Source organism: Thunnus albacares, chromosome 23, assembly GCF_914725855.1.
Source record: "Thunnus albacares chromosome 23, fThuAlb1.1, whole genome shotgun sequence".
Classification (NCBI taxonomy): domain Eukaryota; kingdom Metazoa; phylum Chordata; class Actinopteri; order Scombriformes; family Scombridae; genus Thunnus; species Thunnus albacares.
Window position 1 is genome coordinate 6,690,987 of NC_058128.1, and position 18,107 is coordinate 6,709,093.

Here is an 18,107-nt window from a genome sequence, read left to right on the forward strand (position 1 = left end):
GCTCAGTATAGACAAAATCAGTTTCGCGAAATTTACCACTACTTTCCCACTTTTACTGGTGCTGAGGTATTATTATTGTTTGGCTATGAAAGTGGGTGACTAATATGTATACAAAAAACTATTAGGAATCGATGAAGTTTGATTGGCACCGTCCTTTAAGCCAACGAAAAATGGGGAACATTTTAATTTCACTATTATTTGTGAGAGAATGTATAAAAATTACTATTCTGTTCACAGGTTTCTCTTCACTGTTAATCTGCCAGTCTACAGTACAGACAGTTATGGAATAACTAAATCTTCTCAGATGGGATCCCTGAGACTACATCTTATCAAATACGGGTCCGCGGCCTGATGTCTATCAATATGGGGGTTTTTGATACCAAAAAGTTTGAGAACCACTGGTTTAAGCGACATTAGCGGTAAAACAGTGCTATCTAGCGGTGACAGAGCGTAAAGTGCCTCGTATATTTACTCCCAGTGTTAAGTGCTACTGTTGTCCTCTAGAGTGCGATGTTCATTCACAACTGGTCATATCAGTCAGAAAGCATCACAGACAAGAGAGACGTGCTGTTCACACAAATATCACAGAGGAGGCAGAAATAAGAGAAGTTAGTTAAAAATGCCATAAAGTCGTTGCAACTATTTCGGAGGACGAAATGTATCTGTATAGTTATATTGTATGTGTTATATGATGTTTTCTCCATAAATTGCATATACTGTATATATGCCTAGGTCACTCAGTTGTATGCTCTGTGAATGGTATGAAAAACAAATAAAACGTTAATCACAAAAAAGGTAATTGTACCTTCAGTATAACTCGTGTTCCTGCAGGGTTAGACCGATAATGTCCTCAGCAAACTTCTGAATGTCTCCCCTCATATTTGTATGCTCTGTGTGTGCTGAAATGTTCACACCATGCACTAAAGTTTGTGCATCCATTTTTGGAAAAGAAACTATTAAACCATAATCTATCCAATGCATTATATATAAAACGTACCACAGTTAATTCAGCCCAGTTTTACAGCTATGTTGCCTTTGCTACAGTATTCAATAAAGTTAGTTAATATAGGAAATTCCAACTTTTTTTGTGTGTTTTATGTCAGCTAACATGAGTTGTTGCTTTAAAAGTCCACTTCAGTGCTAACATGACTCTTTATTCCCTCTGTGCACCTGCTGAAAGTAAACAAAACACTGCCAGAAAAACTGTTTTTAATAGCAAAGAAATTGAAAGATAATCCTTTACATCACACAGAGAGATTATCATCGGTGCTTATAAGTTTTTTTGTTTTATTATCCTCCTCCTATACAGCAAACTCTCTAAATAAAAGAGAAGGAGAAAAAAAGACAGAAAGTGGTTAAATGGGAACTCGGGCGCCCAGATGTCATATTAATTATTACACTCAGCTATGACTGGAAAGCCCCTCAAGTAAAGTGAGCGCCCTCACAGCCTCTGGAAGACCGCAGCGGAGAGAGAAAGTCCTTACAAAGCGCTAATTGGACTCTGGAAGCACACTGACAGGGCATGGATAGGTTTCAGAAAGCCTGGCGATGGTGAAGGGGTGCAGGGGGAGGCTGAATAGAACCCACGCTTCTTTTCTAAACTCTCTTGCTGGGCCAAAGAGAGAGAGAGAGAGAGAGAGAGAGAGAAAGAGAGAGAGAGAGAGAGAGAGAGAGAGAGGGAGAGTGAGAGAGGGAGGGAGGGAGAATAAGGGGGAGGGAGGGAAAGAAAAGAAAGTAGTATTGGTGGTGGGGGCTGGGGTTCGTCAATGCAAGCTTGATTTTGAATGCCACTGCCAACGCAGAAAAATTGCACAATTTATTACAATCCCCTCTTCAAGACGCGCGTGCACAGAGGCACAGAAATAAAGGAACACGCACGCACACACACACACACACACACACACACACACACACACACACACACACACACACACACACACACACACACACACAGGCTACATAAATGAATTTTACGCACGCAGGGAATGGCCCACCCAATCACATAGTGCGCACAAACTCAAAAACAATCTTAATTTCTGGCTTCTCTCTGTGTGTGTGTTGGGTGTTGTTGTTGTTGCACACACACACACACACACACACACACACACACACACACACACACACACACACACACACACACACACACACACACACAGAGGGCATTAGGCTACAGTTTGGTCTTGGTTTTTTGTTCCCCCGTTGAAAGACATGTTTTATTATTCTGCACTTTTCAAAGCGACAATAATCGACAGAACACACCGCGTCGACGCTACTGTAACCATATCGGGTGTATCAAATCATACACAAAGCCTCCTGCAAACTGCTTCTTAGGGCCCCTCCGCAGATTTGCGCCCCTCCGTTCCGCCTCTGCGCTGCTGATGATCTGCTCTAATCAAAGTGGAAAATTCGGCCCTCTGATGCACAATGGTGCCTCAAATGAGAGGCATTCAGACGCGTCTGTAATGTTAACAATAAAACTAGACTGTGTTTGAGTTGAAACGCCACCGAGCAGCTGATTTACATGCAGAGCTCTCAGATAAACTCCAGCAAACCAAAGTAAAATAAATAAATAAATCTGAATCCTCGAGGTGAGCTGTCTTTCAGCACCACAGTTCGGTCCAAAGCAGGGAAAACCCACATATATGTACACTGTACAAAACGAGACTTTATTTATTTTATTTCTTACTCTGACGGATTTCTTCTGCTAGACTACATTAATCCTTTCATTTTTTCCATTCCTATCGACTGGAAGCTTCTTAATATACAATAAATGTATCATCTGTTCTTCCACAGGCTACAGAAACGCCGTTTTCGCTGTTTAACAGACTCGATTTGAGAACACAACCTATGATAATGTTAGTTATAATAATGTCACCTATTGAAATGAGAGTGAGAATGAGAGAAACATATTTTCTGAACCCATTTTCCATCACCGACAGCTCGTGGGATGTTAGTACAGTGAAGCACAAGAGCAAAAAAGTTCATATACGTCGATTTTTACAGGACAATGTGGAGATGATTTGGCCAAAGTGATAATATATTCCCTGCGAGATCTCTAAATGCCCTCATAAATCTTTCTCAGTTATATTTATCTTATCTGTATAGGCTTAATGACGGACACTTTGATAAAAGTGGCGCTCTTTAAAAAAAAATGAACAGTCTGGTTTGGCATAAAACACTCAAGTTTACTGTTCATGACACGCGCTGACATTGTTGTTCACATCTTGTCCTCCGTGTTGGAAACTTTCCTCTGTGCTGTGCCGCACACCTAACTGACACCCGTGATAGATAGAAAGAAAGAAAAAAAACCCTCACCGCTGACTGTTTGTTTAGTGCTTCAAGTGGCACGCGTCCGGCGCGCGCAACGCACCGGCACCGGGGCAGGAGCCCTAGGTGAATCCACGCGACCGGAGGGCGTGGCCATCCCCCCATCCAAACGTATTGAAAAGCAGTGGCGTCTTTCCTCGAGGACTCAGTGCAGCTTTGAGGAGCGCGCGAGGCAGCAGCCCAGCGGACTGCCCCCACTGAAACAAGTGCGCGTCAAGCGGCCACACCACGTGAACGGCACGAGCGGGACGCACCGCCTCAAGACTTTGCGATTCTTTTAAAGTTTGTGTTTTTTTTTTTTACTGTGAATGGACCACACAGCCAAGATGGAAATTAACATCAGCCAGCAGCAGCTGATGCCGCCCGCTTGTTTCTTTTCCACCGCAGCGGCGCAAAGCATCCAGTTGAGCCCGAGCGGCAGCAGCCAAGGCAGCGGGAAGTCTGTGTCCAAGCAGCCCAAGAGGCAACGCTCTTCATCGCCGGAGCTGCTGCGGTGCAAGCGGAGGCTGAATTTCGCGGGTTTTGGCTACACTCTGCCTCAGCAGCAGCCGCACGCAGTAGCCCGGAGGAATGAGAGAGAGCGCAACCGGGTGAAACTGGTCAACAACGGCTTCGCCACTCTCCGGGAGCACGTCCCCAACGGCGCCGCCAACAAGAAGATGAGCAAAGTGGAGACGCTGCGCTCAGCCGTGGAGTACATCCGCGCCCTACAACAGCTACTTGACGAGCACGACGCGGTGAGCGCGGCGTTTCAGTCCGGCGTCTTGTCCCCCACCATGTCGCAGGGATACTCCGCTGACATGAACTCCATGGCAGGTTCACCGGTGTCGTCCTACTCCTCCGACGAGGGTTCCTACGACCCCCTCAGTCCAGAGGAGCAGGAACTGCTAGACTTCACCAACTGGTTCTGAGCATCTATATAAGGTAAGAACAGACTTAAAGATGTCCAAGTCACCATCAGACACTTTGACTTAAAAACATTCGTGATAAACATTTTGAACAGTGATTAACCCTCCTATTCTTCTTCTTCTTCTTCTCGCAGAAATATGGATCAACTCAATTTACTGTTGTCGTGCGCTTGGGATGGTCCCGGAGGAGGCAAGGTGTCCTCAAGAACAAGATGCACTGACTACGCGTCCTTAAAGCCCGGTCCTCCCAGACAGACAGACAGACAGATAGACAGACAGAAACGGCCTTAACGTCCTGAAAACTTGGGAGAATCAGGCCCGAGATCAGCGCCAAAGGATTACAGGAAGACGGGTCTCCTGACAGCGTGGGAATCCAAGCTTCTGTGCATTTGCCCATGATAAACAAAAAAAAAAAACCCTAAAGTGAACTCATGCTCCTCAGCAGCACATTAAAAACATTATTTAATACGTTGCTCTTCAACTATGCTAAATCCAATCACAGAACACCAACCCTTTGGTAAACCTCTCAGACGTTTAATTCAGAAAATGCTTCCAAGTCGCGGATTTATTCTATGAAATTCTATATCAAACGCTTTTTTTTGAAATATATTAAAATATTTTTGTATGTAAGAGATTTATAGATGTTTTGTACACATCCTTTTGTATATATTTTGTCTATATATTGCGAAGTTGCTTCTATACCTCCTGCCTATGTAGACGTGTAGTCTATTATTCTCTGGCTCTTCTGTTCATGAGGTTTCCAGAAGGAGTTTGACACTCCGACGTTTTATTCTAGCACCAATGTGTCTTATTTAATAGCAAAACCATGTTATTGCATTATGTCATGAAGTTCACAATGATCAAAAGTTATGCAGCTATTGTCCAAACAGAGCGCAATGGCCATGCATTGTCTCTTTATACTGCCAGCTCTATATTGTCTTCACATAAACAGATGTTGGAAAAAGAAGTCTTATAACCATATTTTCTACACTCTAGTCCAAGAATAAAATGATTTGCTACTGAATTATTTTCATGTCTTATTTTTTTTGGGTGTAATGAAAGGAGGGAAAGACACTTTTGCTTACAGCTTTCAAAATGTGGTCAGTAAGAAGCTGAGGGAAAGGGAAAGGGAAAGGGAGGGGGAATGATGAAGCTATATGATGAGATACACACTACACTATGGGGATTTAAAAAAATGCCATAATTTGATCATGAACAGCGAAAACTGACTTTTACGCACAATTACGCACATTTTACGCACGATATATTTTCTTACTCGTCTTTCGAAATTCAAGACACAGTGACTCCTTACAGCCTGCAGTGACCGGTCACTCGGCTAAGCCCCAATGTCCAACTCAGTCTTCTCTCTTTTGTAATACTGCAGAGTATCTACTCAAGAAAAGACCGTTTTTGCGCAAGCGCAAAAAGTAAGTCTGGTGGCACCAGTGCGTGAAATTTAAGCCTTCTCTGTTTAGTTCTACCTCCCCGTAAGAGATTATAAAATTGTAATCTGGTACTACATAAGCAAAGGAACACGCAAATAAGTGTTTCTGTCTCTCTTAAGAGAACGATCTTAAATGAAAAGAAACAAAAGCAGAAATTATGATTAATTACAAATTTCTGTCAAGTTAAAACGCCTCATCCTCTCACTCTGAACTAAGAGTGAATGGGTGTATAAAAAGCAAACTGGGTATACATGAAATTACTATCTGTTATGTCCAAACGGACAAACAGGCTCAAAGTTATAAAAAGCACGAGGGTTACACTTTGGAAGAATAAATAATGATAACATTTCTTATGATGAAAAGTCTTTATGTTCACCAGGAGTCTCTTTTAAATGAGCAGTTGGAGGGAAAGGTCACATCACCAATAGATTTTTGAAGCGGGGCTTGTGTTTCTGCAAAACTAAGTTTGACAGGTAGGGCGGAGGGTGCAGCCGGACGCGTGTCTGGTTTAATGAGTGAGTGGGGTTTGTATGGTGGTCGAGTGGAGACACAGAGCTGAATTGGCTGATGGCGTGTGCCTCCTGACAGCAGCATGCCGCTGAACACACAACAATCACCACCTGGGAGGAAAAAAAAAAAAAAAATCCAGTTCGTGTGTGGCTGAAGATGAGACCGTTTGGCTCGTTTTGTTCTCAAATTCTTTTTTTTTCTGCAATTATTGTAACTCCGAGGAATCAAATCAAATTATAAAATTCAAACATTTGACTCAGATTCTTAGAATTAAAAAAAAAAAAAGAAACTTGCAGAGAGAAACTAACTGTAAAGCTTGTGGTGTGTTCAGGGTTCATTGTGTAAGATGCGCGTGCGTGACATCAGTTATACTCAAAGGGAGGGTTCACGGACCACCAGGGGGCCCTGAGCGGGGGCTTGAGGGTCCCATTAAACATGAACAGAGGTGCAACACCATCATTACTCACTGGAAGATAAACAATAGTAAAGACATGCGCATTAGTAAGAATTACTATTTAACTAAGAGTTTTATTTTTATCATTATTCTCTGCTTATGTGCAGATCAGTATGCTTAGGAAATAAAACAAAGTCAACCCATTTATTAAAGACACAACCCTCCATCCAGATATAAACATAAGGGATGTTCCACCTCCAAAATACAGGATTGAAACCTGCTGTCACTCCCAAACTGATTGACAGGCTTTTTCATTCATAAATCTAATTTTCAAAGTGTTTTCTGAAGGAATTAAAGTTGTATTCACAATATGAATATTTGTAAAACAGCATTGAAGTTGGCCCACACTTTCAAATACAATAAACTGACAACAATGTTGCTTTTCTAGAACTATAAATAGTCTATATTTGATAGCAAATTCTTCAGTTATACAGTATATATGAATATACAGTATCTTAAATATATATGAAAAAGAAAATTACTGATTGGTCTTTTAACGTGACACCCTGCATATTTTATTTATCTGATTCATTTAGACAAACACAATGCAAAACAAACGTCTCATATAGAATAAGATTCTACAAATCAAAAATATAATAGACACATTGAAATACACATAAGATAGAACAATGTAACCAAACATACTTTCAACCTCCACAGTACAGACAACATGAGGTAATGTTGTTTTTTGCTTCGAGATGCATTTACTGCAACCTGCAGAAAACATTTAGTTCTTTTGTCCAACTGAGTACAAGATTCTTACATAGTCGACACACTTTGAACAGGAAATCACTGTCTGAACAGACGCTGATGATAGATTGTTGAGACATTTCAGTGGGGGTTTCTTCTTATTTGCAAAGAGCTATTTAGGGTTAAATTTTTTTATCTCTTTGGTTGCAGAGGCCAGAGAGCACAATTTTTTTTTTGCTCTTAAGACTCCACGGAGAACTCTTGGGATAACGTTCAAGACATTAGAGACTAATATATTCTCAGAGCTGCTGATGTTATTTTAAAACAGTGATAAAACCATCTGGCACAGGACGCACAGGTAGAGATAATTTCCCAACAGCTTAGCAAGAGAATTACCTTGTTAAGGTTCTCAGTCTGTTTTAACCACATGGTGGTAACAGTCTTAAAGGTCACAGTAAGGAGGGCACTGCAGCTGAGAGAGGAGAAGGTGAAAAACAGGGAACGACATGTAAGAGGGACATTTTATTTAACATCAAAGTGAGGTTTAAGTCTGTTTCTAATAGTTTTTAATTCAATAGTAGAATTGCATAATGCTGTAATTTTAAAAGAAACTTTACATAACATTTTTTTCTTTTCGTTCTGGGCTGTAAATGATGGCATATGCTGCTTACAGAACGTCCCTGATCTAACAGTCCTGGTTTGCTGCCTGTCAGAGCCCATTATGTTTTCCTCCGTGGCGGTCTGTCAAGCGTGCACACACCGCAGGAGAGCACGGCCATATCTAATTGGCAAAGCTGAGGCAAAACAATGGCTCGAACTATATTAGTTGAATATCTTATTGAACATCATTCGTCAGTGTTGATTAAGTCGGATAGAACTGGACAACAGTCTATCTCTGTGGCTATGTTTGCTCAAATATTGTTTTTTTTTTTTTTTTTTTACTTCTGGACTATAAGCAGTTGTTGCATCAGCAAATTTACATGAACCCCGCCAACCACCCCCCCCCCCCCCCCCCCCCCCCCCCCCCCCCCCCCCCTCCACCCCCAGAGCAGTGTGTCAGATCAATTTTGTAAAGAAGGTTGAGAGTTTTCATCCAGTGCTCACTGATACAATAGTTGTGTGGTGGGTTTGCAGTGTTGCTCAGTGAGCAGTTGTTGTAGTAGAAGAGTTCAGGGCAGTTCAGGACCATAGACAGCACTTCACAGCTCTGTCAAATGGTCCATGTGCTCAACAGCAACAAAAAAACTCCCCATCAACTTAATATTGCCTCTCCTTGTAGGGTTTTCTATACACATCTGTCATTATCCTATCATGATCTTTAATGATCAAAATATTATCAATGTGAGGAGGGACGGTAAAGCGTTCTATATGCACTGTTGTTCAAAGAGGCGAACAAATACGTTGGCAAAATAGTCATATTAATCCGCAGGTAGACGCCATCTTGGTGCATGAAATAAATCGTTGTTAAGACCAATTTTACAATCAACACTTTGATTGAACTTTTGGTGATGTATTAGAATGCAAATCCTGTAGAAAAAAGTCAATTCTGCACATGTTATGTTGATGTAAAGTGACTCAGTGTTAAAGGTTTATTACCAAGTATTTCAATAGATTTTAAGGTTTTAATCAAATCAGAAGTATTCTTCAAAAGCGAAGGAAGAGACATAACTTGAGTTTTTAAGAAGAAGTTGACAAAGATGGAGAATTAACAGCATTGTTATGTGTTTTATTCGGTGTATATTATGTCAGTGGTGATAAGATGATCTACCTTCATGAAATCAGGTTCTTTTTAGCATTTTCACAACTGTATGAAATATATTCATTGCAAAGACACTTTGCTTGATCTGATCTTAATTTTGTATAGAGTAGGGTGCAGATTAACTTCTGTCATAATAGGAAAAGTTCATTACAACTGTTGCTCCACCTTTGTTAAAGTCATTTTAAATTTCTAATAGAGCTTGCCTCTTGTCTTTTATTAAAAGCATGTAAAATAACAAAGTGCAATTTACTTCAAAAGCGTCTTGCGTTTGAGATGCAAGAGACTGATTTCTTTTGCTTTGGAACAACAGTTATAACTGAATGCTTCACATCATCTTTTCCTTCCACAGATTGGTCTCTGGCGTAGATGTACAGCTCTGTTTCACTTTCAATTATGACTTCTCCAGAATCAGCTTGCTTGATATTCTGATCATTAAAGATCATGATAGGATAATGACTTCCCTTTTAAGGTGGAAATGATTTCAGTGTCTTTGATTCAAACCTTCTCTGTTAGTCAGGTATTACCTTTGTACACAAGACTTCATCTCTGATAATGGCAGTTCAGTTCAGTGCAGTGGCTGAGGTCAGAGGTTGCTGGAGTCATCTAGAGGGTTGGAGATGACCGACTTGTGAATGAGCATGAAGAGGGGCAGGTAGGCCAGGAAATCCAGCAGGTCGAGGGGGGGAATGTGCTGGAGCTCCAGTCTTATGGCCGCCTCCTGCTCCAGATGGATTCCCCCGGCCTTCAGCTCCAAAAGCAGCTGCTCGGCACTGATGAAGCCCTGCTGAGTACCGACCTCCCCTCTCTGCTCCTCCAGGAGGAACAGGAATAGTTGCTGCAGGAGTCGTAATAATAATAATTATACACATAAATAAGGTTTGAAACAAGGAAAACTGGCTCTGGACTTGTTGTCTGCACAGTTGTGAATGTGTGGGTGCACGTGTGAGTGTGTTATTGTGTGTGTGTGCTCTTCGGGGTAGCCTCAGATTACCTCAGCCTGTTTCTAGTCTTGTTTGAGTGCACCTGTTTGCACAGTTAATGCAGTCTAGGTAATAATTGCTGTGGGTTTTGGAGGAGGGGTGTGGGAGGTGGTGGTGGTGGTGGGGGGAATAATCCTTCTGGCAATTAGCCCATTTCCCCCTCCAACCTCTCCAGTTAACAACCCTATCCCTAACAGCTCTATAATTACAAAGCCTCCCCTACCTGGCCAAGGGCTCAGTTTCCACACCCATGACCACAGGCTTTCATGTTCCTTCTGCCTTTCAGTTGCTCACTACTTCCTTGTATGAATGAGGGCCGGGCCGGCTTGTGAGCGGCCAGCTGCTAGGCTAGTCCCGGTCCATCTGAGATGAGCCGTGTGTCTCAGGCTGATTACAGGGCTGGGCGGAGTGGACGGCATGTTCACTGCTGGGCACTTTAATGAGATTAAGGCTGTGCTAATCTATGAAAAGGGAAAAGCACCCCTCTCTTTCTCTCTCTGGCTTGCTTCCCTCATTTCTATGCATGAGGGCTGAGTGGCTTTCATAAAAAAAAAGCTAGCTTTACAAAGCATGCTTTGGAATTGCTCTTCAAAGTGTTTACCAGTATTTATTTCATTATAATTATACCCGCAGAGCCATGAAAGAGAGACGGAGGTGGTGTTTGTGGCGTGAATGTGGCTAATGTGGGAGTTAATCTGATGTTGCATGGAGGAAATCAAGTGTACCTTGTGCAAACAAATCTGAGAGTATGAAAATGTGGTGGCGAGGTCTTCCCTGCACATCAGCACGCCAGCAACATTTACAACAAATACAAGCCAAACCATGACTTTACCTTCGCTTTAAAGAGCCTCACTTCAAGAGAACGGAAGTCCATGTTGTTGATAAGTGATCTCATAAAATCACTGTAAGAAAAAAAACAAAACAACCATCAAAATAATACCATTAACTGCTAAAAGTTGTCTATACAAAGAGCATATAAGAAGTTTTTTTTAAAAAGCATTTTGTGACACACAATCAAAAAAAAGTTTATTTGTCATATCAATGTAAAATGTGTCCAAAATAAGATGATCCGGGGGTCGGCCTCAGATGACAGCCTTAGGTCAGTCTGGTTGCCATGGCGGGTGATTTTTGGCGGGTTCGTCCCATGCGATGTTGTGTTTGGAGAGACGTGATGGTAAAGTGTTCTGAGCCCATTGTGGTTGCTCACAGTGGCCTAGCTGCCAAACAATGCGTGGGCACACGGGGACATCCCGCCACAGTAACGGATAAAACTGCTGTGGTTTTGGGACGGTGGGTGTAGATGGGGGGGGGGGGGGAGGAGGGGGAGCTGGAGCAGGGTGAGCGGGGTTCGTGTGGAGGTTTGAGGAGGGGAATAAGCGACCGGGGCACACTCTGGTGCAATGTGACCACTCGCAGACCGATAAAATCTAGGTCCACTCGGATAATTAGAGGGAGACACAACCGATTGTGTTGGGACAGACCTCTCCTGTCCAGCGTGTGGCACAGCGACGGTCGTCCCTTCTCTAATGAGCGCCCGGTGTTAATGAGCCCCTCCTCATCGTGCGCTCAATGGCCTGTTAGAGCGAAGAATGGCCAAGCGCTAGGCCATCGAGTGCAATGCACGCCTGAGTGCTCCCTGTGCCGTGATTGGCCCTTGTCCTCCAACCACGGTGCAGGCAGGGGCTTGATGGGGATGAAGCGAGACAGGGCAGCTAATGATCATTAATTGCACTTGGTTTGCAGTAAAAGAGTCCAAATGCTGGTGTGCTAAGGACACTGGCGTGATAATGGCTAGCGTAAACTAGGGGCTAGGGGACCGGTGATGGACTGCAGGGAGGATAATAGCAGCCTAACCCATTTTCTTTTGTTGGCCCTCCTCTGGCACCCTGCTGAGGCCAACACAGCAGCCTTCTCGCTTACGTAATGCCAAAAAATTTGGCGGTCTCCTCGTTGGGGAGGTGCGCGGGGGGTGCTGGGTTGCAAACATATTCTGACCTAGTTTGATTTGACAGAATTGAGAGTTGTTTTGGGATATTTTAGAGCGGGCTGCAGTGACGCTGTGCTATAAAGGGAAACTCTCTGGAGGAGGAGGCACATGTATTGTTTGACAGTTAATGTGGCGGGGAATGAGTCTAGGTTGTGCTGTTTCATGTTTTCCCTGACATACTGAATTAGCGCTCCTTCGCTCACTGACTCATTTAGTCTGGTGAATTTCCAGGAACGAGGAGACTTACTGTAACTCTCAGCGCACGCATGCATGCTCACAAACCCAGAGGGACCACAGTGGTGATGAGCACGACCGGTGCGGCTCCACTGATGCTGTTTGGGAATCCTGTGTGGCAATGTGCTTCTTGGCAGATCATGTGACTTGCCCTGAGGGAATGCGGCGCTGTGTGAGGTGGACTTGTCAGGGAGCACAATGCTACACAGGGACAGATGGGCTGAGTCAAGGGCCAAAACAGCATGGCACAGAGGGTGAGAGGGAGGCAACAAGAGAGTCGGGGGAGATGAGAGAGATGACGGGGACGGACAGTTAAAGTTGAAAAGAAGAGAGAGGAGTGTGAGCGGGGGGAAGGGTGCAATTAGTGTGAAGTAAAACTGGAAGAAAAAGAGATATATATATATATAAATGTGGGATACACCTTCTCAGATTTCAAAGCCTTACATGATCAGAAAGGCTGATTGTGTAACTACTGTTGCAGCTCATTTCTAAGCTAGGATTAGAGACAACAGGATTAAGTGAAACAGGTAAGAGGATCAATTTAGTTCAGTTGGGATGAGATGACAGAAGGATGCTATTGTTTTCTCCTTGTTTAGGTGGTGGTATTATGAATGCTGATCTTCTCTCTTCGTATTTAAATTGCAAGAAGGAGTTTTGTGAAAAGAGGTTTAATATGGACATTCATTATCATTACTATAATTGCCTCTATACAGAGCAGACACCCTGGTCTTTCTGTGCCAGTGAGTCAGTCAGTCTACAGGCCTCCTCTAATACAGAACACAAAGGGCTGGCCGTAAATCAGAAGACCCATGACCCTGGCCCTGTCCTCGCTGAGAGGGAGCTCTCACTCTGGGGTGAGGGCTTTGGGAGCAGGCCTTGACCCTCAGGGACCTCCGGAGTAGGCTTGGCTCCACACACTCCTGTCTGTAGGAAGCTATAAACCCCAGGGCAGGAGCAAAAAAAAAAAAAGCGCTGTGTGTGGGAATCTGCAGCATATGGGGCATAATGTAGTGACACAAGGACGCTGAGGCCAATTGAATCAGAGTGATGGTTTTCTGTCTGCACAGGGTTCAAGCCATGTTTTAGCTCCATAAAAAAAATCTATAAAATGTCAGAAAACAGTGAAAAATGCCAATCTCAGGGTCCAGGATCTTCACTGCAAAAACCTTGTTCTTACAAAGTCTGTTTTGTATTATATTTGAGTCCTTTAAGCATTAATATCCACTATTTTCTAAAAGCAAGTCATGATTTTAGTGCTGCAACCTGCTTTATTCATTTATGTTTGAAGATAAAGACAGTTATCTCTAGATTTCTATTGGGTTGAAATATTCTTATTGCACTGAAAAATTAGGTTTTAAGAGGCAATAATGGACAGAAATGACTTCATAAGAGAGATTTCTTATGGTGGTCTACCCTCAAACATCATATAAAATGTGACGAGAAGAAGATCAAAGAGAACCCCACACACGACGACAAAATCGCTGGAACAGACTTGCGTATACACTCTTATTCTTATTTATGGCAGGTCAGTGACTCCTCTTCCGGCTTCATTGAGAAGTGCGGAGTGTGTCTGTTGTCGGTCACTTACTCCATGGTGGCTATTTTCTGTGCCAGGCTAGCAATCACAGCAAAGAGTCTCAAGTCCACGAGCCCATCTCTCACCCTGAAGTCCACCATCTCCAGGATCTGAAAAAGATTTGACAATCAAACTTTTTAATGTGACAGTGTGTGCATGTTTGAATGAGTATATGCATGTGTATATATATATATAAAGTAAAGGCCAACCCTGTAGACGTAAATCTCTTCTTCGTCAGACAGCAGCTCAGGTGGGATGATGTTTTTAATAGCAAGTAGAACCTGAAGGCAGGAGATGTAGCCATCACCATCACTGTCCTCCTACAAATAAAGAACATCATCATCATCATCATCTAGAGCTGAAACCATGAATCAATGAATCCAGTTATTTAATTATTTTTAAAGCAAAATGTGAATAAATGTTAATATTTGATGGTTTTCTTAGTCTATGATTGTAAATTGAATAACTTTGGGTTTTGGTTTACTGGTTGGACAAAACAAGTCATTTTATTGCGGCAACTGTTCTGGGAAATTATGATGGACTTTCCTTTAAAGGGGACATACAGTATCATGCACATTTCCAGGTATACATCTATATTCTGGGGCTCTACTGGAATATCACTGCATGATTTACAGTTAAAAAGAACTCCTTATTTATCTTATAGTGGCCCTTTATGCAGCCCCTCAGTTAAGCCTCTGTCTGAAACAGGCCGTCTTAGCTCCTGTCTCTTTAAGGCCCTCCTCTATTCTGATTGGTCAGCTTCAGGAAGCTCTGGGGGCTACGTAAACAAACAATAGCAGTATAGGATTTCACTTCTTTTTTTTGTTCTTTACTCAAAATAGAAACTTCTCAAGTACATCCGTACATGTTCGAGCCCAAACAACATGAACAGTCTTAGCAACAAACTTAGCAACAAAGGCTACGGAACAGACAGCCATTTGTGGTCATACGTGACCGATCTGACATCATCACGAGGAGGAAGTAGAGGTAACTTTGCAAACAAAGTGTTCAGGGTCGGCTGAAGTCCTGGCTTTTGACTTGCAGGGAGCATTTTTGCATACGTTAACCTCAAATTTTGCATCTTTAACCACGTTTAACATCCAACATCATAACAGTATATAAATAACAGAAAATCCCAAAAAACTTGATATGTCCCCTTTAATATCTTCTGACAATTTGTAGACCAAATGATGAATCAATGATCATAATAATCTCCCTGGAGTCATTATTTTTTATAGGGAGTGCAACATATTAGAGTGAGTGAGAGTGAACATCCAAAGCACAGGGAACATACAGTATAAAGGTTCAAAATCCCTTTTCACTTACTGCTTCAAAAGCTCTTTTGTACTCAGCCAGCTTCTCCTGACTGAAAATGCAATACTTTGCCAAGAAGTCGACTGCAAAGAGAAGAGAAAAAGACAAACGTTCAGAGTTTGCAGAATCCATATATGCACTATATACTTTCTGACTGCACACAAACAACCTTTGACAACGTGTTTCTTCTATGTATCAAATGTTACACCACATAAAACAGTGATTTCTAGCTCGAGCAACAATCTCAGGCTGCTGTGCGTGTGTGTGTGGAGTGGATTAGAGCAATATTTCTCCCCTCTGGTAGCGCTGGGGTCAGGGAGAGGGGACAATACAGGGTGAGCGGTTCACAGGGCGTCCAATTGGCTGTGATCTGTGGGTGGAGGGGGTGGGGGTGGTGGTGAGAGTGGCACTTAGCTGCTGTGCCTTTTTATGAAGACAGAAAGCGAGATGAATGGATGTCGGAGAAGTATAGTGGTCAAGGCCTTGAAATAAACCACATTATTCTGCTTTTTTCGAGACAAAGATTTACTGTCAGTGAATATTTTGTTGCAAATGAAAACAGCATGAATGGACTGTGAACAGTGACTGGAAATACACTTGGATTGGTCAAAATGATAAAAAAATCAACCTGACATCTAACAACATCTTTACTAAAAAAGACTTTTGCATTGATTATGTACAAGATCTTGAAATAAGTGACTCATAATCCTCAAACACACTTGTCAAAAGACTCAAAGTTTCACTCGTGTTGATGATAAAAACAGTAGCTTGTTTCTTCAACTTGTGATCATCAATGCAAAAGTCTCAAATATAAAAATGATGATTACATGAAAGGCACAAACTGAGGCTAACCACACCCATGAATATTTCAGTAGCTAAATTTGGGAGTGAGAGAGACTTGGGGAAAAAAAAGGGGGTAGAAAATGGGGGCTTTTAAGCTGCTGCCACTTCAATTTAGGAGATGAGAATGAGTCTACTGAATAATGGATCTATTCATTGGTTTGGAGAAGAAAGAGAAGCAACAGAGTTGATATCAGTCTGGACTTAAACCCCTGGACCTCTGGGGTTTCTCCGCAATAGCAGGGGGCTGTTTGAATCTGCCATTTATCAGCTTAGGCCTAATCAAAACCAGGCCTTCCATGGCCTTGTTCTTTCACATGCAAAATGTTACATTCGCATGTAGTCAACTTGACTTGTTAAAGCTTGATTGATCAAAAAACCTGCAGGGTCGGCTTCGCGCATCTGTTTGCAAATATCTGTGATGAGAAGAAGGCTGCAGCGCCGGGATCTAGAGGCACACATGCAGCCGCTGCTCAGCCTGCATGGGATTTAAAAGTCCTCTCTCTTCAAAAGACACACACACACACACACACATGCATTCACACAGTGGCTGGATCAGTGCACTGATCAATCTGCTAAAGTGAGATGGCAGCTTGTGCGACAGAGTGAATGGATCCACTTTCTCTCTTTTAGAGCGAGGCTGGCCAAGGTTCACTGGCCATCTGGAACAGAGAGTCCAGCAACACAGATATGATAAATATTTAAAAATGACCCATGCTGGTTTATTTTACTCTATACTGACTGACCAGAACCATGCAGGTGGGTCATCTTTCCTCAGAGGTGGAGAGAAACTAAATATATTTACTCAATTTGGAAGTACTTGTACTTTTCTTGCACATTCTGTACATCTACTTCACTACATTTCATTTACTACTCTACTTTTGACTCATTTTAAAGCCAAACCATGTGATTTTACATGATAAATTCATGATAACATATCACATAACTTTATTATAAACAAGGAAAATGCTTTGTGACTTTGTGCGAACAACCACTAGTTTGATGGAGCACCACATGGATGAACTAAAACTTTAAAATGTTGCTTAGATGTAAAGCATCACCGATGTAAAACGCTCTAATATGGTCCATTTTGCATAATAAGTACTTCTAACTTGTGATACTTCTTTATTTTGCCAACACATCTGTATTTTTATTCTCTTTTACTTTCACTGGATCATTTTTACAGTATTAAATTGTTACTTTTAAGAAATTCAATACTTCTTTCCCCTCCTGCTACAGTTTTTAATATACCAAGCCACTTTTTGGTGAAACCTGATTTCAGTTATAAGAATTGATTTTCCAAATTGTTCCCCCTTGATTGTCTGCCTCTCAGCAAAATGAGTGATTATGATGAACTAGACAGAGCACAAACCATCTTGCTTTGCAATAAATAGATAACCGGAGGAATATTTTTGATGAGTTAAACACAAGGAGAGCAGTGGGAGGCCACTGGGACATGATCAGGAGCTTCATGGAGCTGCATCATGTAACTTAGTCATCGTGCTGCTCTGTTTGTTCACACATTTCCATCCATTCATCATCTATTCATCCACTAACTACTGCTTATCCTGTGACAAAATAACAATATGCTGCTTTCAGGTACCAGAACTACAAGTTAAGCAAGCAATGGGATACATTGTTGTGTTTTGTTCATACTTAAGTTACAAAAGTTAGTCAAAAAGTTTCAAATACACATATTTCTACTATATATATCCAATCTCTGAACCCTGACGACAATTTAGCCTCTGGGGGCAACAGCCAATATTTTGGGGCTTCCAGTGTAGCCAGTGGATATCAAGATAACAGATAATGGCTTTCTGGGCCAAGACTTCCTCTTTCATGCACCGCTCTACAGCCCGTTTAGCAACTTGAGATGGTCTAGACGATATTTCAGCTAATCTCTGTAAACCGATATATGCATATGAATGCAGATACATTTTTAAAAAAGCATATAAAAAGCTAAATTGTCGGGTTCTGAGATTGCATTTCAGCCAATGCATACTGCCTCTTTTGCTCTCCACATGGTCTATTTAGCTGCATGCAACCAAAGCCCGCTCACACGTGACTGGTCAATACCACTCGG

General features: G+C 42.2%; 2 protein-coding genes across 5 annotated transcripts in view; one reads left to right on the plus strand and one right to left on the minus strand.

Moving 5' to 3' along the window:
* The first annotated feature begins 3,499 nt into the window (after positions 1-3,499).
* Positions 3,500-5,259, plus strand: ascl1a (achaete-scute family bHLH transcription factor 1a). The gene is made up of 2 exons (XM_044343799.1): positions 3,500-4,251; positions 4,370-5,259. Exon 1 carries the CDS (start codon positions 3,636-3,638, stop codon positions 4,236-4,238), a length of 603 nt encoding a protein of 200 aa, XP_044199734.1. The 5' UTR covers positions 3,500-3,635; the 3' UTR covers positions 4,239-4,251; positions 4,370-5,259.
* Positions 5,260-9,297: 4,038 nt separating this feature from the next.
* Positions 9,298-18,107, minus strand: part of LOC122975648 — a 56,737-nt gene continuing 47,927 nt past the window's right edge. For all 4 annotated transcript variants that reach the window (XM_044344175.1, XM_044344177.1, XM_044344174.1 and 1 more), the window contains 5 exons: positions 15,197-15,267; positions 14,080-14,190; positions 13,883-13,980; positions 10,906-10,975; positions 9,298-9,928 (listed from right to left, as the gene is read on the minus strand). In XM_044344175.1, coding sequence (XP_044200110.1) covers positions 9,677-9,928; positions 10,906-10,975; positions 13,883-13,980; positions 14,080-14,190; positions 15,197-15,267 — 602 coding nt within the window. In that variant the 3' untranslated portion in view covers positions 9,298-9,676. The remainder of the gene's footprint in view (positions 9,929-10,905; positions 10,976-13,882; positions 13,981-14,079; positions 14,191-15,196; positions 15,268-18,107) is intronic.

What these genes read in the sequence shown, in the direction of transcription:
- ascl1a (XM_044343799.1), top strand. Translation starts at nt 3,636, where the DNA reads ATGGACCACACAGCCAAGATGGAAATTAACATCAGCCAGCAGCAGCTG.